Here is a 24550-nt window from a genome sequence, read left to right as displayed (position 1 = left end):
AATGCATTGCTGTAAAATTGAAAGAAAAAAAACGGGGGGGGGGGGTGACGTAGAGTTAAACCACCAAACGTAATTGTTATCAATGGTTGTGTTATATCGTGTGTGTTTTAATAAGTACAAATTTGCGTCATGGATACGAAATGTATGTGAGGCCGGTAAGGGGGAAGGTACGAAGACGTTGGGAATGATTTGGTAGGATTTTTATTACAGGTGTGAGTCCCTCTAAATCCCCTATGATAGCCCAGGGATTAATCTAACCTGCTATATGGTACTAAACATATGACATTAACCCCAGTACACGGTAAATGAAGCACATTTTATTCCTGAATGTCCTCATTATGGGACCGAAATAAACAGGATTTTCGAAACAGTTATCACAATCTCCAAAGCATTTCTTCTCCAAAAAAAAAAAGAATTAAAAAAATAGTGTTCTACTAAATTCACGAAACGTGTGACTGTTCGTCAGCTATTGACTATAAAGAATGAGCCAACCCCCCAGTAATGTATGTAGCAATATCAGACAGATCTGTAGAACAGACATTTTGTACCCTTTTTAACGTTATTGTACTCGTTACAATTAGCCCACGTGCATAAGTTTACAGATAACGATGGATAATGACTCTAACACGTGCCGTGTCGGTCTACCCCACAGGAACAGCCCGAGCGAGTCCGGAGGGGAGGGCTCCTCGGGCATGGTGAGCGGCACCTCGCCCACCGAGTTCCTCGACAAACTTCTGCAAGGATACGACGGACGCATCAGACCCTACTTCAAAGGTACCGCTTCTATTTCTCATGTCGTGTAGGGCAAACTGCCCCCCTCCCCACCCCCGTAGCTAGGGCATGATTAGCATTTCTCATCATCTAAATGGAGGTTTTCCCTGGAGAAGGTTCTCTGAAGCGCTTCATCACTGCCCCCCCCCCCTCTACCCAGCGAAGGGATGTTGACTTTGTAACCAATATGCATGCAAATGACTCCCGCGCTGCCGTAGACAATTTCCCGGTGCGTCACATGACCAGGATGTTATAGATGCTTCACTGTTGCGCCCCTGTTTATGTTCCGACCGCGCGCATCCTCAAACCTGGCGAGCGGAAAAATCGCCCGAATTACCAGATACAGAAAAGCAAAACTCCAGTCGCACAGTTTGCCGGTTTTCCCTGCCCCGCCACGTTTTGTGCGCGGCAATCCCTGCTAAGCCGTAATCCTGGCCTCATTAAGGTGCCGTTCGAATAAAGGGCACCCTGCAGATGAATCCCAAATTAAGCGATGTCGGTTTGTTGTGGCGAACCCGACCTTAATGTGCCGGCCTGCCGGGATTATTGATGATTGCCCGGATATTCACATGCATATTGCCTTTCAAATATTGTAAATTGGTATCTATTTTCCAGCCAAAGTTATCTTATTTCAAACCATCAATTTTTGGGCAAAAGCCGTGGATAATATGTCATCCTTAGAGACACTGTCAACCTTGTTCCACGGAGGATCATGAGGATTGCGGGGTGTTCACATAGATATGGCCGTTCCCCCGAACAATCCAATTGCTTCTCTATTTTTACTCAGGGAGCATCGAATATTTCATACCATCAATTTTCCAAAATGCCTTAGATAATGTGTTATGTTTAAGGACTCCCTGTGAGTGTTATACCAGGCCGTCCCTGGGATCGGCTTACAGGTGTAGGCGACGTGCTGGGATCGGGTTACAGGTTTAGGAGACGTGCTGGGATCGGGTTTCAGGTGTAGGCGATGTGCTGGGATCGGGTTACAGGTGTAGGCGATGTGCTGGGATCAGATTACAGGTGTAGGAGACTGCTGAGATCGGGTTGCAGGTGAAGGAGACGTGCTGGGATCGGGTTACAGGTGTAGAAGACTGCTGGGATCGGGTTTCAGGTGTAGGAGTCTGCTGGGATCGGGTTGCAGGTGTAGGGGTCTGCTGGGATCGGGTTGCAGGTGTAGGAGTCTGCTGGAATCGGGTTACAGGTGTAGCAGACTGCTGGGATCGCGTTTCAGGTGTAGGAGTCTGCTGGGATCGGTTTGCAGGTGTAAAAGACTGCTGGGATCGGGTTTCAGGTGTAGGAGACTGCTGAGATCGGGTTGCAGGTGTAGGAGTCTGCTGGAATCGGGTTACAGGTGTAGGAGACTGCTGGGATCGGGTTACAGGTGTAGGAGTCTGCTGGGATCGGGTTGCAGGTTTAGGAGACGTGCTGGGATCGGGTTACAGGTGTAGAAGACTGCTGGGATCGGGTTTCAGGTGTAGGAGTCTGCTTGGATCGGGTTTCAGGTGTAAAAGACTGCTAGGATCGGGTTGCAGATTTAGGAGACGTGCTGGGATCTGGTTACAGGTGTAGGAGTCTGCTGGGATCGGGTTTCAGGTGTAGGAGACGTGCTGGGATCGGGTTACAGGTGTAGGCGACGTGCCGAGCATTTCCTGGCTGGAATATCCCGTCTTATTGCCCCTGTCCGAGAGTGTAGCCATTTCCACAAGGCTGAACCGATTTCTAGCAGGGATCGATAAAAGTCACTCGATCCAAAGACTTGAAAAGAGGGCACCTTTACAGCAATTAATTTGACGGCATCACTATCTTTACGCCTAGTTCAACGCCAATGGTTCATCATTTCATACGGCGATACTGTTCAATGGGCTGCACGTTATAACGTAAGGCTGTGTACTGGTACGCTGTACATGCATCTGTACCTGTGCCTGTAACACCTACTAACACAATTCCACCAGGGTACATTTGCGCCAGGGTATACATTTCCACCAAGGTACACAATTCCACCAAGGTACGCAATTCCACCGGGGTACATAATTCCACCAGGGTACATAATTCCACCAAGGTACACAATTCCACCAGGGTACACAATTCCACCAAGGTACACAATTCCACCAGGGTACACAATTCCGCCACCCTAAAAAGATACGTCCCACAGTATAATGCACATATGTATTAAGTGTATGAGCATTCCTTGTTGTGCTGCACTAGAGATCTCTCAAACCCGCTGTTTTTCAAAGTGGCGGATTTGTGTAATCTGGAGGATTAATGTGTTAAGGCATGCTGAGGTCCAAAATACCTGAACTCAGTGTTCACATCCAGTAATAGGTATTTATAGTCTTTTTTTTTCTGTGACTAAATTAGGAAGACCCTACCGATACCACCGCAAATATGAGAATTTATATCATTCTTATAGTAAAACTCATAGATATTCTTATTTCGGGATTAGAATATGTGGATCCTTCTGTAAATGACAATCTAACCCACAAACGACGGTTCGATTCACGTACTCGTATTACTCATGAATATTCGGCCCGGCTTGTTCAGGTACCTGGCGGCTATGTAGGTGCGCAGCCCGGGCGGGTATAAAGGGTTGCCGTGTTGACAGAGTGATCAGGGGTGTCATCTTGTTACACCATGGGGGGGGAACAGTGGGGTAACATCACAACGCATATGTTGATGTAATCAGTGTTCTGAAACAGTGGGGTAACATCACATCGCACATGTTGATGTAATCATCATCAGGGTTCTGCATTTAAGCGTGTAAATCAAATTCATTATATATAACAACCAGACAAGTTAACAGGATAGGTTTTCTGAGTGTGCGAGGTACCCAGTCACCTTTTGTTCTTCTTTTTTCTTCTTTTATGTTTGTTTTGGGAGTCGCCAAAAGGAGAAGTAATATGTATACTTTGCTTTCTAGGTGTATTTCAGCAGTGCCTTAAACATTGTAACAATAAACATAAAAGTGGCACCGAAATCTCCAACAGTATAACTGAGGACCATCATGCATCTCATCTATCTACTGAGACTCTCACACTTGTGGAGGGATTGCCGTAGTAATAATAATAACCTTTATTGTACATTTATGCCCTATCACGGGCTAAGTACAGGCATATTATAGGTACAGAATACATGGTAATTTTCATATAATGACACACAGGGTTTCTAAAACTACACTAATTCATAGGTTCGGCTTCTTGTCGTCTCTTTGTGATGTTAAAAATTAAGTGAGATGGACTTATCTAATATTGTATAGTCAAAACGCATGATAAAAACGATAGGTGACCATCACATTTTAAAGATGTCAACCCAGAGATCAGACTGTAAGGTTTGATCCACTCACACCAGGAATGGGTCTCTACTGTTGTCCATAAGTGTGTTGGGTTCTTTAACGTGCTCGAGGATTTTCTGAAACGCAGGACCTTCAGCTTTACGTCCCGTCTGAAAGGACGCCCCTAACCGAAGCTAGATACTGATTTTACCTGAGTAGAGTGGTGATAGGTGTAGAGTGCCTTTCTCAAGAGCACAACACAAGGGCCTACCAGGGATTCGAACTCAGAACTAGCAGATTACAGGGTCAACAACCCGAACCACAAAGCCGCCTGACAACCTTAATTTCGACAAATCCGCGACAGTGGAAAGCTTTTGTTAAAAATATGTGGTCATTGTTCTCGTCTTAAAGGAGTCTCAAAGTCCAGAGGGGGATTTTCCAATAGATGATAATTGTAGGAAGTAAAAATGAATGCTTTTTACAGTATACGATTAAGTACCCACTAGTCCAGGGCGCATCAAAAAGCATTCAGTATTCTACCGAATTCCCCAGGTGACCCTCTATTTTCTGATTAATCAAATTAATCAACCTCAGCCTATGGCTTATTACAATGTGCCTGACAAGGCCTGACAAAAGTTAGATTACAAAAAGAATGTCAGGGTGGTTAAAAAAAAAACTCGTCTTGCTTTGTGTTCCTTTATATCTTATTATGAATTGGCCTTCTCATTGTTAACCCCCCTCATTTATGCCAAAAATATTCACCATTAAAGTAGTATGTTTACACATTGGAAATACATGGGTTGGGTCTGCAAGGGTTTAGTGAGTATCATATTGTTTAAAAAAACACACCTTGTGTAATTAACCACAAGCAGAATTCTGTAAAAAGTCGGCTGATTATGTATTCATTGATACATAATCTAGTGGAAAATAACTCCGCCTTCTGGAGTTTAGGACTCCTTTAAAGCTACTCATTCTAAGACAGTGATAAGACATAGTTCATATCGCCGATGCAGCGGCGCCCTGCTTTACCAACAGAATACCATTCTTCCCCATGTGCGGCACTGACGGTCCTGAGTGCAGAAATGTGCGGTCCTGAGTGCAGAAATGTGTGGTCCTGAGTGCAGAAATGTGTGGTCCTGAGTGCAGAAATGTGCAGTCCTGAGTGCAGAAATGTGTGGTCCTGAGTGCAGAAACGTGTGGTCCTGAGTGCAGAAATGTGCGGTCCTGAGTGCAGAAATGTGTGGTCCTGAGTGCAGAAATGTGTGGTCCTGAGTGCAGAAATGTGCGGTCCTGAGTGCAGAAATGTGTGGTCCTGAGTGCAGAAATGTGTGGTCCTGAGTGCAGAAATGTGCGGTCCTGAGTGCAGAAATGTGTGGTCCTGAGTGCAGAAATGTGTGGTCCTAAGTGCAGAAATGTGCGGTCCTGAGTGCAGAAATGTGCAGTCCTGAGTGCAGAAATGTGTGGTCCTGAGTGCAGAAATGTGTGGTCCTGAGTGCAGAAATGTGCGGTCCTGAGTGCAGAAATGTGTGGTCCTGAGTGCATAAATGTGTGGTCCTGAGTGCAGAAATGTGTGGTCCTAAGTGCAGAAATGTGTGGTCCTGAGTGCAGAAATGTGTGGTCCTGAGTGCAGAAATGTGCGGTCCTGAGTGCAGAAATGTGTGGTCCTGAGTGCAGAAATGTGTGGTCCTAAGTGCAGAAATGTGTGGTCCTGAGTGCAGAAATGTGTGGTCCTGAGTGCAGAAATGTGCGGTTCTGAGTGCAGAAATGTGTGGTCCTGAGTGCAGAAATGTGCGGTCCTGAGTGCAGAAATGTGCGGTCCTGAGTGCAGAAATGTGCGGTCCTGAGTGCAGAAATGTGCGGTCCTGAGTGCAGATATGTGCGGTCCTGAGTGCAGAAATGTGTGGTCCTGAGTGCAGAAATGTGTGGTCCTGAGTGCAGAAATGTGCGGTCCTGAGTGCAGAAATGTGTGGTCCTGAGTGCAGAAATGTGTGGTCCTGAGTGCAGAAATGTGTGGTCCTAAGTGCAGAAATGTGTGGTCCTGAGTGCAGAAATGTGTGGTCCTGAGTGCAGAAATGTGCGGTTCTGAGTGCAGAAATGTGTGGTCCTGAGTGCAGAAATGTGCGGTCCTGAGTGCAGAAATGTGCGGTCCTGAGTGCAGAAATGTGTGGTCCTGAGTGCAGAAATGTGCGGTCCTGAGTGCATAAATGTGTGGTCCTGAGTGCATAAATGTGTGGTCCTGAGTGCATAAATGTGTGGTTCTAAGTGCAGAAATGTGTGGTCCTGAGTGCAGAAATGTGCGGTCCTGAGTGCATAAATGTGTGGTCCTAAGTGCAGAAATGTGTGGTCCTGAGTGCAGAAATGTGTGGTCCTGAGTGCAGAAATGTGCGGTCCTGAGTGCAGAAATGTGTGGTCCTGAGTGCATAAATGTGTGGTTCTAAGTGCAGAAATGTGTGGTCCTGAGTGCAGAAATGTGTGGCCCTGAGTGGATCGCATTGATCTGAGCGAACACTTAAGGTGATTCTGAATCGGTCAATAATGGCCTCTCGCGATAAGACGTGCCAATAAAAATACAATTTGACGGATTTTTCTATTGCCACTTCATTCAGGACGTGTCATGCCAGAATGATCATGAATCAGGCCATCTTTCCCCGAATGTTTTTATCCAAAATGATTCCGATTAATATCTGTACTATTATATTGGAGCATTAGCATTCCGAAAGAAATCTATCTTTTCAACATGCCTCTTCTGTTGAAGTTAAGTTTCATACACCGTCAATTGAGAAAATAATATAGACTGTCACATAAATTTATCAACGGCAATTATTTTCATTTACATCGCATCTAGATCTGCTAGATGAACTCGACAAAAGGCGCGCACGCGCAGGCGTATCGAAGAAAAGGTCGGTGGTGTAATCAGCTTCCGAAAATCAAGCGAGACCTGGTAACTCTCGCGATATTTAGCCGCAACTCTCGCGAGGCTTCATATCGATAAGGTCGGGGAACATTTCTAGCGGCTATTAACGGCGCGTTTACTGCCTCCCCGAACGCGCCTGATGTGGATAAATTTTACAAGGATTATTTTAATGCTAATGTCATGCGGCTGACTGCGTGGGGCGTTAGGCGGGGGTTTCACTGTTAGAATAAAACCCGCACCGCAGCGAGCTATCATTGTTGCTACAGAGGCGTTAATGTATACATATATACATATTTATTTATTTATACAAATGATAGAAGACGAAATTTCCCCTTCACCTTTACCTAGTCCCATCCTCATCTCGAGGGTCTGGGACCATGGTCGCTTCCAGCACAATCTTCCTCCATCCTTCCCACGAAATGTACTTGATTTCAAACTGTTCCTATTACGATAAAAGAAGACGGAAGCTCTTCAAAAAGGACACCAAATTTCGTTCTAACCGAACCACGGGCACGTTTATAAACAAAAAGAAATCTGCTCTCCTGTTCAAATTAAAGAACCCAAATATTAAAAAAAGGATACCTTCAACTGTTTAAGACCTTCCACATATATACTAGTACTAAAATGTTATATTGTTTTTCATTATTTTCTCGTCGTATTTTAATGTGGGACTTTGCACTAAACCTATCAATTACAATGGCCTGGGGAGGAATACGTGCTTGTGGTGGCAACGCGTACACTCTCAAACCTGCCGGGGAAATAGATCGGAAATGCGCGTGATTCTGGCAGCGTCTGCACCTAAAGCATATTACCATTCAGCAATATTGGCATTGCCTAAGTGCCTTTAGTCGTTAACGCCAACCACGACTCTCTCTCACACACACCACATTTCAGCCACACAAAACCCAGGAACGCACTGAAACGCTTCGATCGAGATGTACTTCATATTGCTACGTGAGCTGGTAGCAAACTGCATACTGGTGAATGTTATAGCTGGTACTGTTGTGGCTGCATATGTATAGCCGGGTTCCAGTGGCTTGTATAGCAGAGCTGGCTGGTACATCAGACCGGGATGGCGGAGGAACATGCCCCCCCCCCAGCCATCGATTCGCGCGGTGGAAATCTCATTTCTGCACGGCGAAGACGCGCCCTGCTCCTGTCAGCCAATCTTAGCCAAAGTGCATCATTCGACGTGACTAGACTTAATCCGACACATCGATACGTGAGCTCGCTTCTCGGCAGTATCGCCGCGCTGACGGACGGTAAGCAGGCACTGGAGAGGTCACGGACTCACGGGAAACGTTTTCTCTGCCTATTCACTCAGAAAAACAGTCATCCTATGGGACCAACTCATTGTCAAGTTTCTACAGTTCAAACTTGTCATTTCTATGGATAGCTTGTACCAGTTGCGGCAGTTATAAACTTAGACTTTGGGTTGACGCTGACGTAATCAGACTTAGCTCCTGATGGAGCATTGGACAGCTGTAGACGTCTTCCAGCTTCCGGGATCCCCTTCCTGTAACCATGGCTACCATGTCATTCCTACTGAGGGCCATCTTCTCAAATCTTGGGCTTATAAACCAGACCCAAAACACACAGGTTATGCAGATAGCTCCGTGTTTAGATTAATTTTGGATGCAGCATGTTGACTTCCCCTGATGTTGCTGTGCTTGCTCCTCTGGTTGCCAGCTAGCAAAGTCCTTGGATACTGCTACTAAGTCCAATGCCATCTTTTAGATGATATTTCTATCGTTTGGGTGGTCCTGATTTAGATCGTCACCGGTGTAAGGCCTTGTAGACGAGAGTCTGTCGGTGCCCTACACTACCAACCCCTGCCAGCCGGCTTGCTTGAATGGCAGATATCCGCCGATTACATCCACATAAATCATGTAGTCCCGCGGAGCCTCGTGGTGATCCCTAATAAGCTCCATCTTTATCTGATCTGATTGAAAAGGTGAAGGACTCACTAGAGGGGGGGGGGGGGGGGGGTAAAGAACACCAGTTTTCTGTTATTGTTTATATACTGAACAACACCCCTTAGTTGGGGTAAAACGTCCAGGGGTATAGTAGTACACTTATTGGCGCTACCTCATGTGGTTTGCGGCGTCCCCTCTGAACTTTTCCAGATTTTGCTACTGAGTTACTGATTTTGGTAATGAATTTTAGTCTGTGACCGTTCTTGGGAAATAAGAATATCCGTGCAGTCCTTGTGGGAGGGGATTGTTTTGAAAGACTTCGGATGGTTGTGACGAGATTAGCGAGGGTTTAGCTGTAAGTATGTACCCACCGGCAGGGCCAGGAGGCCCTGTCTCGCTTTTTGTAGTATTGTGAGTCTGTTGGTTGTTCTTTTCTGTGGTGAAGATGTGAAAGATGTCAAAGGAAGGGCTACAACATTCCTACCACTAAATGAGCAAATATTCAGGGAGTATATCAACGGACGAGTACGTTAGGATACTTTTGTCGCGTTAAAAGTCCAACAATTTGATAGATTCTGCAAATCTACAGACCACACACACACACCTGTACGTGAGTACAATAATGGTTCGAATAAAGCTTGGTTTCCCCCTTTGCAGATCCTGGCTTGTGGAGGTACGTGATAACATTGTGCACCAAAACACGTCTCCTTTCAAAGCTCTCTATTTCATGGACTCACGTAAAGTCGGAATTAAACCTGAAGCACTGAAACACGACTTGAGGTGATCACATTTTGCAACGCAATAACTGCAGAATGACGGCCGTTCATCGCGAAAAACGAACACACTCGAGCCTTTAACGTGTTGAATGTCAAGACTGTGAGAAGACAGTTGATTACGCCCGTCATAGTTGTTAAAAGTCAAGTGGACTCCATTTGTTTGTTTTAGTCAACTCGATACCACAGGAAGAATTGAACAAAATAGTGATTACCATATGTTTCTTTAGATGTAACAACTCTCACAATGGAAATATAGGCAAATACATAAAGGGTTGCTCTGTTATTACAAAATGTACTAAAACCGACGATCATTCCCACCAGATTGTGTAAAGATAATAGAGATTTACGTATGATATGTTGTTGACTAAGTAGAATTTTAAGATTCATTTTAATTCTGTGTCTTGTACTTGAGCGTACGGAATTCACTGTACTTTTTTGTTGTGTCAGCAAAGCTTCCGTAATCTTTTCAATGATCTGTGTCCAGGAGAGGCAAAATGTGAAATTATGGAGACACAATCAAGAAAATATCCAAAGTTTTTGAATCTGGTGATGTAAACTACAGTAGCAGGGGTTGTGAAGGTATGGTCATACTAGTAGTAGTGATTTTACCACATTTCCACGCTATTTGATATATACAGAACGCCTTATCACAACCTTAAAACGTTTCCAAAATATTTTAAATATCAGTGACGCGTTATCACAAAATCATAGCATTTCCAGACTATTTGCTATATCCATGAGGCGTCATCATAACGTTTTCATTCCAGTTGCTATATCGGTAACTCCTTATCATAACGTTACAACGTCTCCAATCTATTTGATATATCTGTGACACGTTATCATCCAAAAGCTATTGTTTTGACCTGACTGTTAGGTAAGGTCATCGCGCAAAACAAGAGCGAGTTTCATCCCGAGCGATCCTCCCACAAGACGCTATCTAATCATCGCGTGCCCTGCGAAGGACAAACGGCCCACAAACCCGCCATCCGGAGGTGCGAACCTATCGGAGGGGATAGCTCACTAGCCGAAAATTAGATCATATTCATTAAGGATCAATTAAAGTACGAAGCCGAGCCATCTGCGACAACATCCATCTCCCCGCGCGGAATGGGGATAGATGGGGATGGGACGGCGTGTCGATATTCCAAGGCTGCCAGGGCGGCCATTCGATACGCTTGTCAACCATGTCCGCGCCGCCAACTGGCTGAGACAGGGCGCTCTGCGCACAGACGCGTCGATACGCGATGGTTTTCATCAGTCATTTATTCTCATGGTTATTAATTTGACCCCGTTCTTCCGCTGTGGAGGAATTATCGACATGAGGAACCGCGGAATCCTGTCTTGTCTGGCGTGACGTGAGCCCGCATATTCATGACCAAATGTGGTGGTGATACCGAACGGATTCAACACGGAGCGAGTTTATATGTTCCTGCTTTAGGCCAGTTCGTTCGTCAGTGTATCTGTACATGTCCGTGTGTGTGTGTGTCTGTCTGTCTGTATGTATTTGTGTGTGTGTGTCCGTGTGTGTGTGTGAGTGTGTATACGTGTGCGTCTGTGCATGTGTGTCTGTGCGCGTGTGTCTGTGCGTGTCTGTGTCTGTCTGTGTATGTGTGTCTGTGTGTGTTTGTGTGTGTTTGAGTGAGTGTGTGTGTGTGTGAGTTTGTGTGTGTGTGACAGTCTGTCTGTGTTTCCTCTCCTGTCTTCATATTCATGGCAAAATGGAAGTAGCAAACGGACTCATCACGAAATTAGTCTATTTTCCTTCACTCAATGTGCTTCGGCTGGTTCGTCCGTCAGTATATTTGTCTGTCTGTCTGTGAGTATATCTGCCTGTCTGTGAGTATATCTGCCTGTCTGTGTGCGGGTAAGTCTGTCCGTCTGTTTTCCTCCCTATCTACATGCTCATGGCCAAACGGTGACACCAAACAAATTTTCTTTACTGCATATGCTTTTATTCTATTTTAGTAGCAGTGTGCGTTCTGAGCCGTCCTTTTCTGGGGTACAATTTCTTACGTTTTATCAAAAATGTGTACCCATTTGATATTGATAAGATTTTCTACATCAAATTTCTAAGTAACATTTCTGTAAATACTTGGGCGCCCCTGATGATACATAATTGCATGAATCAAATCCTCGGGTGCTGCAGGATAATGTTATTCGTACCTTCCTGAACCCGTGAATCCAGCTGGAGAGGAAACGAAATGTCACCTTTAGTCGTAATTGTTCATTCTAATCGAAATAAGTGTTCCGTTGTCTCCTTCATTCGTCAAAACGATCGTTCCTATGCCGAGCATGGCCACGGGTGGGCAGGCGTCCTTCACGCGTTAGCCTGTGTTAGAGTGATGACTCCGTGCATTCTGACGCCTTAACTTGTTTCCGAAATGAAAAATGGAGGTATAGTTTTAGGTTTTTGCCTCATGTCCGCATTTTGTGGTCAGCATAGCTGGAGAACCTCTGGATGAATTGTAATGCTAGTTCGTATGTGGGTAGGTCTTAGGAACACAAAAATTGACGTCGGGTTTGGACTCCTGATGTGCGATCTTAGTACTGCAGCAGAACTTCCAGTCTTTGTATATTTTGGCCTAAACGTGCTATGGTCTTGTTTTTATGGTGTTGGGTAGCGTGTGATGTAAAGAACAAGTGGTGTTGGGCCCCCTAGCAACTTGTTCTGGAACTGCAGGATTCTTTTTGTTGAAATATTTCAGGCGGATACTGTAGTTGAACAAAGGAACGGATTTTAACGACCCGCGTGCATGTACATCCCGCTCATAGAAGCAGTTAGTTGGTTAATGTCATTTTAATATGTCATAAAGAGCGTTGTGCCGTAGATAGAAGGCGTGTAGGAAATTGTGTTAATGACGTGTGAGTACTCGCTTGCGACTTGTCTTGACCCGACGGTCCTCAGGTTGGAACATGCGTTATCTGATCCGCTGTTAGGCATGGGACATTAGGCATTACAACGACATATTATCACAAACTAGGAAAATAATGTTAAGAAGTTAAGAATGCCTTTCGCGCGGGAGCCAGGGAAAAGTTGACCGCTCGCCGACACGCCGTCTAATTGTTCTGCGAGTGCCTGTAGGCTTTTACGGATGCGTAATGGCCCCCGGGGGTGCGGGCTGGGTAAGCGGGAGTGCAGCTCGCCTGTCCCCGCCGGTATCAATCACGTGTCCCGGGCTCTTAGCGCGGGGAGGAAGTCATTACGCGTCCCCAAAGCGCCGCGCTGATGACAGATATATCGGGCCCTTGTACCCTATTGTCTGAACTGCGCTAGCAAACATTGCATAGAAACGACTTTAGTTTGGAGAAGCTTTCGAGGCGGGACCTTGGAGGGGGTCATTATTTAAAATAGAATTTATATCAACGCAACAAAAAGGGCGGTGACTTGCGAAGAACCAACTACAAACTACAAAATATAGAAATAGATTCTAACATACGTAAATATGGAGCATCTGTATCTTATTACAATCAAAAGGGATAGTCGTGGGTTTCATAATCTTTATAGATAAGATTTATTGACACAACCAAGATTACAGCAACTCTCGCTCGGTCAATTAGAAATTACAAAATAGAAATACAAAATAAAATTCTACCTGCTATATGATACAGGCAACATCCTATTACAATCAGAAGGAAACAGTCGCGGGTTTCAGTATCTTTATATAAGCTACCACACCTAGAGAAAGCGTGGGCGGCATACGTGTAGGTGTGCGTATTATTTGTTCGTGGCGGGGTAGCTATTTTAAGTCGGGTTGGGATACGCGCACAGCATCGAGATACAAGAACGTAACATACGACAGGAGACATTGCTGACGTCACGTTGCCTAGCAACATCTCCTACCCCTTCAGGAAAGCAAAGACTAACACGGGAAAGGTTAAGTTATCCAGCAAGGACATCCAGACTGTGACGTCATCCGGCTCGGGGAGGGTGTGGCAGTCTCAGCCTCGGTCTGAGGCGGGATTGGGGGTGGGGGGCGGAAAATATAGGGATCAATGTCTACGTCATTTTCAATCAGCAGTTACCCGTGCGCCCACACAGTCATGATGGAGGCCCAGACAGAGGAGAATAGACGGCATAAACAACATGCTGAAGAGCTACCTTCTATATAAACACCCGGATGATATTGCTTGCCTATTTGGGGCAACGATGCAGATCCCTTTGAAAACTCAGGCTGCTCTTCAACTTGGTTAACATTCAATTTTGACATCAAAAGATATAAATGATTTGTACCTGGATTAAACGTGCAGTATGTATCTCTTAATCCTTTAGAATGATATGGAATCTTATATTCGCAATGCAGATTTATTACATTCTTAATAAGGATACACCCTACTCGTCTCAAAAGCCTTTCTCCTGGCCGTGCTAGCGTGCGTGTAGCGTGCGTAGTCCAGTGGTTAGCGATCTTGCCTCTGGAACTAGAAGCCCCGGGTTCGATCCCGGCTGTGTCACTCACCCGACATGCACGCTACCGTTAAAGATCGCAGTCCTTAGGACGGGACGTTAAGCTGTGGTCCACTGTTCATTGTGCTTGTCGAAAAGAGCTAGGGGAATTTCCCCGGTACAATGAACCTGTAAATACTGTACATAGAGTCTGTCTTCTCTGTCACGACCAGTGGAAGAGTAGCTCATCTGTTTATTGAGTTCATTTGAGCTAAACTGGTTCGAGATTTTCCTTTTCCGTGCTGCTGAAGATTCCCCGTGCCTGACGAGGCCTCTAGTCTCTGCCCTTAGTTCTGAAATGTGGTTTTACTCTCCACAGTGCTGAATGACGTTCTCTTTCCCATTCTATAGTCGCGACGCGCACAGGAGGTATGACGGATGGAGATGATTGCGGGGAACTACTTGAACTGGTCAGCTCATCTATTTTAAGTTTACGGTGTTGCGTTCTTTATGAAAATTATATCGGCACTTAGTCGGTATACAGTCCCTTCTTGGAGCTGGCCTTGTGGTTAGGGTGGTAGAGCATCATCTAGAGGTTTTGGGTTCAAATCCCCGACAGGTCCCCATGTGAAAAAGGGCCCATATCACAGATTATCAATATTACCAACATCTTCAGGTGAAAATGGGTACCTAGCTTCGGTTAGGGACGTCCTATGTTTCTTTGTATGAACATATCAGTCGTCTGACAGTGACGTTCGCCATTTGACATTCCTACCGTCGGAGCTTTGTTAACGGCCCAGCTGACGTCAGGCTCCGACTCGAGATGCATCCCGAGCCGAACCCGAGCCCCAACGCAGTGCCCGCCACCACACATATAGATAGTGAGATGCTAGATGTCTGAAAGGGCTGCTAGCTGACATCTTTTACGCTGATTTTGGCTACTCCCCCTTCTTGTACAGACATGCCACATATATATAGGCACATATCATAATACATTTATTGCAAGCACATGCCTGAGGACTAAATGCAAATACAGATCACATAAAAATAAGGATAATAGACAAAAAGATAGAAGAAAAAGTTTATTGACGACAATCGTACACGGTATAATGTATGGCAGCAACTATAAAATGGAGGTATACAATAAAACTTATCATCCCAATTACTAAAACAACAATATACTACCTCCTACGTTCCACTACATCCTTGGGGTTCACTTCTTCTTTTAAGGCAGTGGAAGACGAATTGAACAAGACAAGACATATACGACCTTTATTGACACAAGAAAAGTACAGCGATTTCGTAAGGTCTTCTACAGCTATACATGCAAACAACAAACAATGGGATACAAAATGATCAACCTACGTACAAGTATATAAACAACTCAGCATGTCGAGTTTAACCTATCACTTACACTACTAGTTCTAAGATCTAAGCATTCTTTGATATATTTACCTATTTGTAAACAGTAAGGGTTTTCTCCATCTAGAACGTAGTTTGATTTATCTATAGAATGGAATGTATCAAATTCTGTTGAGCAAGAGGAAAGAAGGCTGAACAGCTTTGAGCGTTTATCATGATATCGTGGACAATCCAGGATAAAATGTCGTTCTTCTTCAATCTCATTTGGACAGAATGGACAAAACCTCTGGCCCACAGAACATATAAACAGCAGTCCTCTCGTGTATGTGCTGAGCGCGGGACCCCTGAGAGGCCCATATTCGGGCTGTCCTCTCGCGCATGCAGCCTGTATAAAACCGTGCCGGTCAATGCCGTGTGTAATGCCCGCGCCAGAAAAAGCGGTTTATGGTGCGTGCCGTATCAGGAAGAATAATAATGGCCTCAGAAGCCGTTATGATGGGATCAATTCCAATCAAGCCGACGTCGTGTGTATACCAAGTTTTACCTCGGCCGGGAGGGGATAAATTGTTTAGTGGCTGCTAAAGATATTACAGGGTGGCCGTGAGGGCTGCAAAACGTTCTGGTACGTGCCGGCTGGTAAGGCGCAATGGAACACCGTACAGATTGCTTTTTGTTTTTCTTGCACATAGTTATCATAAGGAAATTAATGACAATAAAGTTCATTGCATAGTCATATAGTGAGTTAGATACAAAGAGAATAACAGGGAAACAATGCTATGCTTTATCTATACCTAATATAACTTGCAGGCTTCTTATTTCTTATTAAAGCCTGTGTAATAATCATAATGAAAATAAAACGGTGCAAGAGAGACCAGAAGCTTGAACCCTAATATAGCCCTGTCAGGCTATGGTCACGGTCTGTTGGTGGTCGATGTCTCTTGTCCTTGGGTATAATAGTTTTTGACTCTCTGGCAGCTTCCTTTAGAACTACACGGGGTGTTTTCAGTGTAGACTTTAAAAAAGGATAATTCTAGAGGCGATTAATGCATTTTCCCCGAAACAAAGCAAGCGTAGCGTCACTCCAGTGGTGAAGCATTTCCCTCCCAACACACTCAATCCCTCCTTCCCGAACGAGATTAATAATTCACGCCGACATTTTCCTCAAGGTGCGCGGGGAGACGTCTCAGAGCTGAAGGAGAATTCCTAAGAAGGAGGATCCCTAAGCGAAAAGGATCCCTAAGAAGGAAAACTCCTTAAAATAATTTCTCGCTGGGGCTGCATGAGACATTTTTCTTCTAGCCGATGACTTTCTAACTGGTTGGATCTTATCTTATTGAATATAAGGAGGTGCAGTTTTATTCTAAGCTTGATTGCAACTTCATTTTATTTATAACTCACTCAGTCCCCACAAAGAAATAGATATAACAAATAGATGTTTCTTTATCCATGACATTTGTTGGGCAATTTTGTCAAATCTTTGGCCCCTCAGCAGTCGCGGCGCGATCGCAGCCCCTGGTGAAGAGGGGGTGACGCGCACTACGTGGTACTTTCCCAACTCGCACCTGTGTGTGCGGAGTTTTAGCTGCAGTGTTGAAACACCAGACACGGGACAAGAACGAGGCGTCGCGTCATTTATCCCGCTGGATGAGTGCGCGTATCAGTTGAAATGTCAGCGTGCCGATCTATCACAGTAATTTTCTTTACTTAAGTAAGCGTACACGCCGGATCGAGACGTGAATAACAACGCGCTCCGACGGCCCAGCCAAGGAGACTCGCAGACGCCGCGGAAGACGAGAGCTTACAGGTGAAGATGCCATGCTAATGACGCACCAGACTCCCAAACGTCTTGAAATATTCCTTAAGATGAAATATGATACGATATTTGGAACAATGGATAACACGCCGTGTTTATAGGAGCATCATCGAACAGAAGGGGGTGGTTCAGCTAAAATACGTTAGTAGTTACGTATTCTAATAATTTAAAAAAAACATTAAGCGCTTCAAACATTAAGGATGGAGCAGGGTGCGTTCGGAATTCTCCCTGACATGAGACGACGGTACAGGTCGTATATTTGAATCTGGAACTAATTTTGTTCCGTGATTGCACCTTGCGAACCGTGAGAGTAGGGTGTGGGAATCAGACGGATCACCGCGGGTTACGGGGCTGCGCAGTGCGCGGGCGTGCTCAGGGTGCTGATTGCCGCCTCTCCAAGGCCCTCAGGCAAGACTCCTCTCATCAGCCAAAATCAAACGCAATCTCGCCCCCACCAAAACGGCACCAAATTCTACCACCTCACACGTCTGGTTAGTTCTATTTATGCTGTTCCTACGGGCTCCATGTTGGTTAGAACCCTGCGCCTGTACATGAGGTGCCTGTCGTGAGGAGGGTCGCGAGAAGCGGATTCTGCTGATGGAGGTAACGGCCATCATGCCTGAGCGCGTCTTGTCCGTGACCAGACTTCTCCCTGCGCCTTGAGGGGCCCCGGTAAGGAGCGGGTTGTGTAGGAAGAGACTCACCTCGCGTTAAAACTACCCAAATAAGGAAGTATGCTTGTCTGTATGAATGATGAAGGTTCCTGATTAAAGATACATCGTGCAGGTGTCACGTGACATTATGACATCGCTATCGCCGTAAATAAACAGCACGTTTGCGAAATGAAGGAGGTCCTTAATTCAAAACAGGCAACAGCACGGAAAAGGGGATGACAAAGCCTCATACGTTTCCAAATGCAACATTGGCCATTTGCATTTGTGAATTTTACTAAAGACGTTTTAACACGCACCTGTACTGAAATCTAATCAAAAGATGGATCTTGAAAACATGAAGACATGAATACATATGTGGACTTGTATGTGTTTAACTTGAGAGCATTTCGCAGTTTGATCTTGATTTTGCCTAAAATAATTGAGATCATTTAACATAGGTATTTTGTAGCTTGAATAGGAATCTATGCCAGCTTTCCCCTGCATTAGATGGACGTACTTGCGCGGGGTGTGACCCCAAGAATGTATAATTGAATGCTAAGAGCGGAGTACTGAAAACTTTAGTTTATCTCAGCATTAGCTTCACCAAAACGGAGAAAATGGCGGCCTCTTGACGTCTGGATTCTGACAGTTATTGCGTCACATTGCTAATGTGGTCCTCACGACGACTGCATTATAGCAGAAATGACACAGCGGTTGCCAAACACAGAAAGTCATGAGATCCATCCCGCGTTTAGGGGCCTGTGTGATGGTATCACGGAGGCATTTATCACAGGCTGTCGACTCACATATGACAAAAACGTTCTTCAAAGGTCAAAATGTGCATCGTTCAACACGAAACAGTTGGAACAAGATAATATTTGCGGGTTTATGAGCATGATAGCCAGGAAGGAATGCATCACATCAAAAGTAAAATCATGAAATACACATGTACATCATTTTGATTGAGCCTTGAGGTATACTTCACTTGTGGTCACATCGTGCAAGAAAAGGGTCCTACTTCGAGTAAGGCATCGATGTCAAAAGTGTTATTTTCTTTAGTTTTATTCAAATTACGTGATGTAGAATAAAGGAAACCCTGTCGGCATCTCCACAAACGAAAATGTGACTCTTAATGACGTCATGGTTATACTAAGCTGGGTAGGCACCTGAACTGTTCATTTCGCTGTCATGGATATCTGCTGACACCGTGATGTGACGTCATGGAGATCTGCTGACACTGTGACGTCACGTACTTGGCATCTCGCTCTGACGTCACGTGATGGATATCTGCTAAATATCTACACACTTTGACGTCGTCATGGATATATGCTGACGCTGTGACGTCACACGATGGATTCTGGCTGACGTCTCTAGTGAAGTGACGTCTTCAAGTGTCATCCGTGACCCTTCATTCCCCCCGCTACTGAAGACACCAACACCAGGCCTCCTGGGGGAGGGAGAAACGGTTATCCAGCCGGAATCCTGACGACAGGGGATGATGAATGGCACGTCGACGGGTTTGGCAGCGGTTTGAGACGGACGCAGCTCAGCACGGACATACGTCATTCCTCTACATGGCAGACCGCATTATCACAAGCACATATTCCGTGTTACCTACTCTCATTAATCTGTGTTTCATGCCAACTTAAATACACGCACATGCTCGCACAAACGCGCACATGCTCACACACGCGCGCGCACACACACGACACACATGAAGATGCACACACACACACGCTCATAAAAACATACACACGCATGCTCATACACACACATGCAAATGCACACGCACACAAACTTACATGGACAGACAGGCACACACGAACACAGATGCTTAACCGCAATCTTCAGTTATTCTAAGCAAATCATGACAGCATTTCGAATTGACACGCATATTCTGGTTGATATCCAGTATGGTCATTTACGGTATAGTTACAAGCAGGTCATGACTCAAAACTTATGTTACAAAGCGCAGTACATGTACATTCAGTGACCTTTGTCACAGTCAGTTTCCCAACGCTGTTGTGATACCAGAGCTCTGTATAAAACGCCCCTGTTCCCGGATACATGCACGGCCGTGACGTCGTCTCCAGGCGTTTCCGCAGAGCTACACAGCGGAGTCATCCGTCAGCATCATCGGGCGACTGATTAACCAATTCCGATGACGGATGCTCGGAGCGGGCCGCGCAGTCGTCGCAGCTCATTTGATTACGTTTTGTCGCGGAATCGCCGACACTCTATTAGCAGCTCCGCGTCACCTGCCGGCCGGGATAACGAAGTAGATGGAGATCATCGCGGCCACGGCAGTCAGAGATGTACTTGCGAAGGGGATAGCAAGGGGGGTGGGTACAGAGGTGGAAGGGCCTAGGCCTGACGCCAAAGATAGTTACTCACGCAACCGGATAAAATTTTGAAAGAGACGTTTCAGACAGCATCCGCTATCTTTCGTCAGTGTCAAATTTTATCCAGCTGAACTATTTCTGGCATATCTTATTACCTAAATGTCTAACCTTCATCAACTTATGTTGTGTATAGTGTTTAGCCTTGCATTCGGTAGGTCGTGAGTTCGATCCCGGCTAAATTATACCAAAAACTTTTAAAATGGTTACCTAATGCTTTCTCTAGCTCTGCTTTGAATTGGGGAAACATTAGTGAAGTTAAACACAGGCATCACTACCAGTGGACAACCCCCTGCTGTAATAGTTGCACAGAGTTGTGTGGCCCAAGGGTCATTGAAACGGAGATGGGCGCCACCTTATGCACTATCTAGTGCGGGAAGGACTTTAACGTTGGGCAAAGAGATGGGCAGACGGGACAACTCCCGTAAACCATCTTCTAGGGTGAAACTTGTCAAGCTGGCATCAACTTAACACTGTCTGACTTCCGTATTAGCTCTAAGCCAAGCTTAATCACGCCAAGCGAAACAAGGGAGAAGGGGATCTAATTGGCTATAGCAGAGCTTTGTTTCTACCAGAAAGTCCAGTCCGAAATGTACCGAACAACACTTTAGAGTTGAGTCTGCAGATGAACAGGAACATGGTCATGGTTACGCAGATCCAGCAACGAACCTCTTGTATGGAGGAACGCTGTTTGAAGATGGGGTGCTATGGCATTTAGTGTGGCGAGTATTTCAGGCGTATCATTTCATGTCTTTCATTATATACGTGTACGTGCACAGATACATATATAAATAGCACAGAATTGGAAACGTGAGATACATATTACCAATAACCAAAGTCCTTCGGAAGACAGATTATCTAAAGACAACAACCCTTTCTGACAATAACCCGTATCTTTTCTGACAATAGTCAGATATACACTTCTACGCCCCCTCCCTCCATGGATACAGCAATGTGATGAGATAAAAACTCGGTCTATATAAATGATAAAGACGCAGGACTAAAGCACAAACTCCACACATCAGGTGTACATGTCAGACATCTAGTAAAGCAATAACGATTTATAGCCTGCCGGAAAACTAGAAATAATAATACCAGTTCCAGCTGATCACGACGAATGCCATATGTTTCTTCCCATCAGCTGTATGCTGTAAATGACATCCCCTAACAAAGTAGATGACATCATCAGGCACGTAAAGAGATACCATATGCGTGTCCGAGACGGTTTTATCTTTATTGCTCTAATTAAAAAGATACATGTATCATCATCAGCCCATTCAGGTGCCAATCACACCGTACTGCATGATCAGTGATGCAGAAGACAGGGAAAGTCATGGCATCTTTTCTTTGTTACAAGAATGTTATAGAGAGCTTTATTGACACAGCAAATTTAAAAAGCACATCTAAAGCTATATTTGCCTTTTTCCTGACAGTTTGTCTTTCCATTTCAATACGTAAAGGAAATACAAAATAGATGATACAGTTGATATAGTGGTAAACAGCTGTGCTAGGCCATACCTCCTTTGTTATGGTAAAGCTTCATAAATAAATGAATAATTAAAAATGAATAGAGCAACAACATCTGCGCACTCCGGAAAATATTTCAACATTTTTTTTTATTTACCGACGAAAGTGACCACACATTAACGGATTAAGACGGATTATTTGACAAATCCTGCCCATATTTAGTCAGATGACACGACAGATATCGTCCTCCCACGTTCAAAGTCACGTCACGTTGGAGAAACTAATCCCCGATCCCCAGCGCCGCCCTCGATGAAGAAAAAATACCGCGAAGAGCGCTCTGAAAATATCAACCCGCGCGCAGCAATGTGCGCCGACGTTAATGCATACTTTTATACAAACATGCTCCCTGCGGTGTAACATGAATGCCAAGGCATCATTCTTCCGTTAACGCGGCCTTTTCGCCGCCTTCTGTTGCGGGAATATCTTTGCAAGGCGATCGCTGGTATCTTAATGGCTAATATGGCCACTGCTAATGCAGCGCCCTGAAAGAATACACATTTTATCGCGTAAGGTAAACCATTTGCGACAGGCTTTAAGCCTCCGTGGCGGCGCGAGGACTTGTGAGAGCGCTATCTTCAGGAGGCCCAGTACAGCGACACGAGCGCCTCACAGGCAATCCTTAACCGCCCACCTACCGTTACCGCTTCGGCCCCCTTTTCACTGCACGGCGATCGCTCTGCGACCTAATGCGATACGCGTTACACTTGACTTCATAATCAAAATATCATGCAAAATGAAATAGAGAGAATAATCGTTTGTTTTTCTATGTACGAAATTCGTTAAGTGCCCTGTCAAATCACAGCGCGGTCGCAGCGAGGTCGCCGACCTAGGGGAAGGTGGGTGTTACCGGTGTCGCCGCCGACACAGCGCCGTGATGAAGTGACCGGCGTGGGCCAATCTAATTTGCCTGGGTTCAAGTGTTGATACTATCCACACGGAGTAATTTACGCTAAACCCTCCTTTTCCCTCGGTACCAGTGGTCGTACGTTATTCCTGAGTGAGGCCCAGATGTACGGGCTGAGGCGCGGGGGAGGTAGTGGTCACTGCGCGATGTACCAGCCTGAGGGGTGGGGGAGGTAGTGGTCACTGCGCGATGTACCAGCCTGAGGGGTGGGGGAGGTAGTGGTCACTGCGCGATGTACCAGCCTGAGGGGTGGGGGAGGTAGTGGTCACTGCGCGATGTACCAGCCTGAGGGGTGGGGGAGGTAGTGGTCACTGCGCGATGTACCAGCCTGAGGGGTAGGGGAGGTAGTGGTCACTGCGCGATGTACCAGCCTGAGGGGTGGGGGAGGTAGTGGTCACTGCGCGATGTACCAGCATGAGGGGCGGGGAGGTTAGTGGTCACTGCGCGATGTACCAGCCTGAGGGAGGGGGGGGGGTACAGCCTGAGGGGTGGGGATGTACCAGCCTGCGGGGTGGGGGGGGCGCGATGTACCAGTCTGAGGGGTGGGGGGGATGAACAGCCTGAGGGGTGGGGGGGGGGGGGGGTAGTGGTCACTGCGCGATGTACCAGCATGAGGGGTGGGGAGGGTAGTGGTCACTGGTTGATGTACAAAATACGATGTGCATTTTCGTTACACCCCACTCCCTCCTTAAACATCACTGTGTTAGGCCAGGACCCTATATAACTATGCTAAAATAATGTTAAAATTCGTTAGGGTTTTCTCTGCCATTGTTATATCATTGTGGTGTAAAGGATATAACACTCTAAAACATTTTATTCATCGTGCAATAATTGGTAATAGTACGAATACGATGTTTATCCCTTAAAAATTGCTGTGCGGGACCCTATATATGCTAAAATACTGTCAAATTTCTCTGTCATTGGTATACATTTAAGTTAATAATCTATTGTAGTGAAAACGCCATAACACTCTAAAACCATTTTATGTTTCGTACACTAATTGGTAATAGTACGAATACGATGTTTATTTTCGTTACACCCCTCTCCGTCTATACACCGCGCTGTGCGGGACCCTTAAGCGGCCCCACCATAACATATCGCCGCGCGGTGTAAGTGGGGCCGGCGTGGAAGTGGGTGGATGCGGCGGATCGCATCCTTCAGCGCGCTGTCCGAGGATTACCGTCTGGTCCGGGCGTGTCAAGCGGTGGTTATCTGATTTTCCTGCGAGTCTAGACCAATTACGGCCGATGATGCATCACCGCAAAATGGGTCGCTTTTCTAAATCGGCTCCCAAACATGGCGGAGCAGAATATCTCAGATCTCATCTGGGTGTGCTCACCGGCCACTTATCATGGTCGAGAAAATAAGCTTTCGTTAACACTAATCAGTTTAAAGGGCTTACTTTTTTTTCAGTGCGGAGCCATAACATTTATTAAGAATGATATCCTAAAAGAGCCATTCTGATTGGGTAAATGGCAAAGAATACGTACCATCACGGATGCATCAGCCAAAGAACTGCCTCGTTTTGTTGGCCGGTTTGATTCAAGGCCATTGTGAATGTGACGTCACTTCAGACGTCATCTGATGATTACCTGATACAAATCGCGTGTTCTTTCTCACACTCACATCTTCCAAACTTGCAACGGGCACGGATTTGTATTACGCCCACTTACTGCAAGCCTTTATAATGCCTCCATGCCTTCAAGTACAAGAGTTATCAACCAGAATTGATGTGTGTTCATTTTTTCCCAAAGAACTGTCGTAGAGTGGAATTCGTTGCCACCAAGTGCCGTAGAGGCATCCTCATTTGATAGCTTTAAACAACGCGCACAGTTAGATGTGCAAAGGCTAGTCGTTCAGTGT

At 45.6% G+C, this 24550-nt stretch overlaps 1 protein-coding gene across 5 annotated transcripts in view; it reads left to right on the top strand.

Moving 5' to 3' along the window:
- Positions 1-24550, top strand: part of LOC136430611 (glycine receptor subunit alphaZ1-like) — an 88011-nt gene that overhangs the window by 35930 nt on the left and 27531 nt on the right. For all 5 annotated transcript variants that reach the window (XR_010754914.1, XM_066421368.1, XM_066421382.1 and 2 more), the window contains one exon: positions 653-774. Coding sequence is in view for 4 of the 5 variants with exons in the window: in XM_066421368.1 (XP_066277465.1) it covers positions 653-774 (122 nt within the window). In the remaining variant the exon portion in view is untranslated. The remainder of the gene's footprint in view (positions 1-652; positions 775-24550) is intronic.

This window comes from Branchiostoma lanceolatum, chromosome 1 (assembly GCF_035083965.1).
Source record: "Branchiostoma lanceolatum isolate klBraLanc5 chromosome 1, klBraLanc5.hap2, whole genome shotgun sequence".
In the NCBI taxonomy this organism is placed as follows: Eukaryota; Metazoa; Chordata; class Leptocardii; order Amphioxiformes; family Branchiostomatidae; genus Branchiostoma; species Branchiostoma lanceolatum.
The sequence above is the reverse complement of the archived record's forward strand: the minus strand, read 5'-3'. Positions and strand labels throughout refer to the sequence as shown.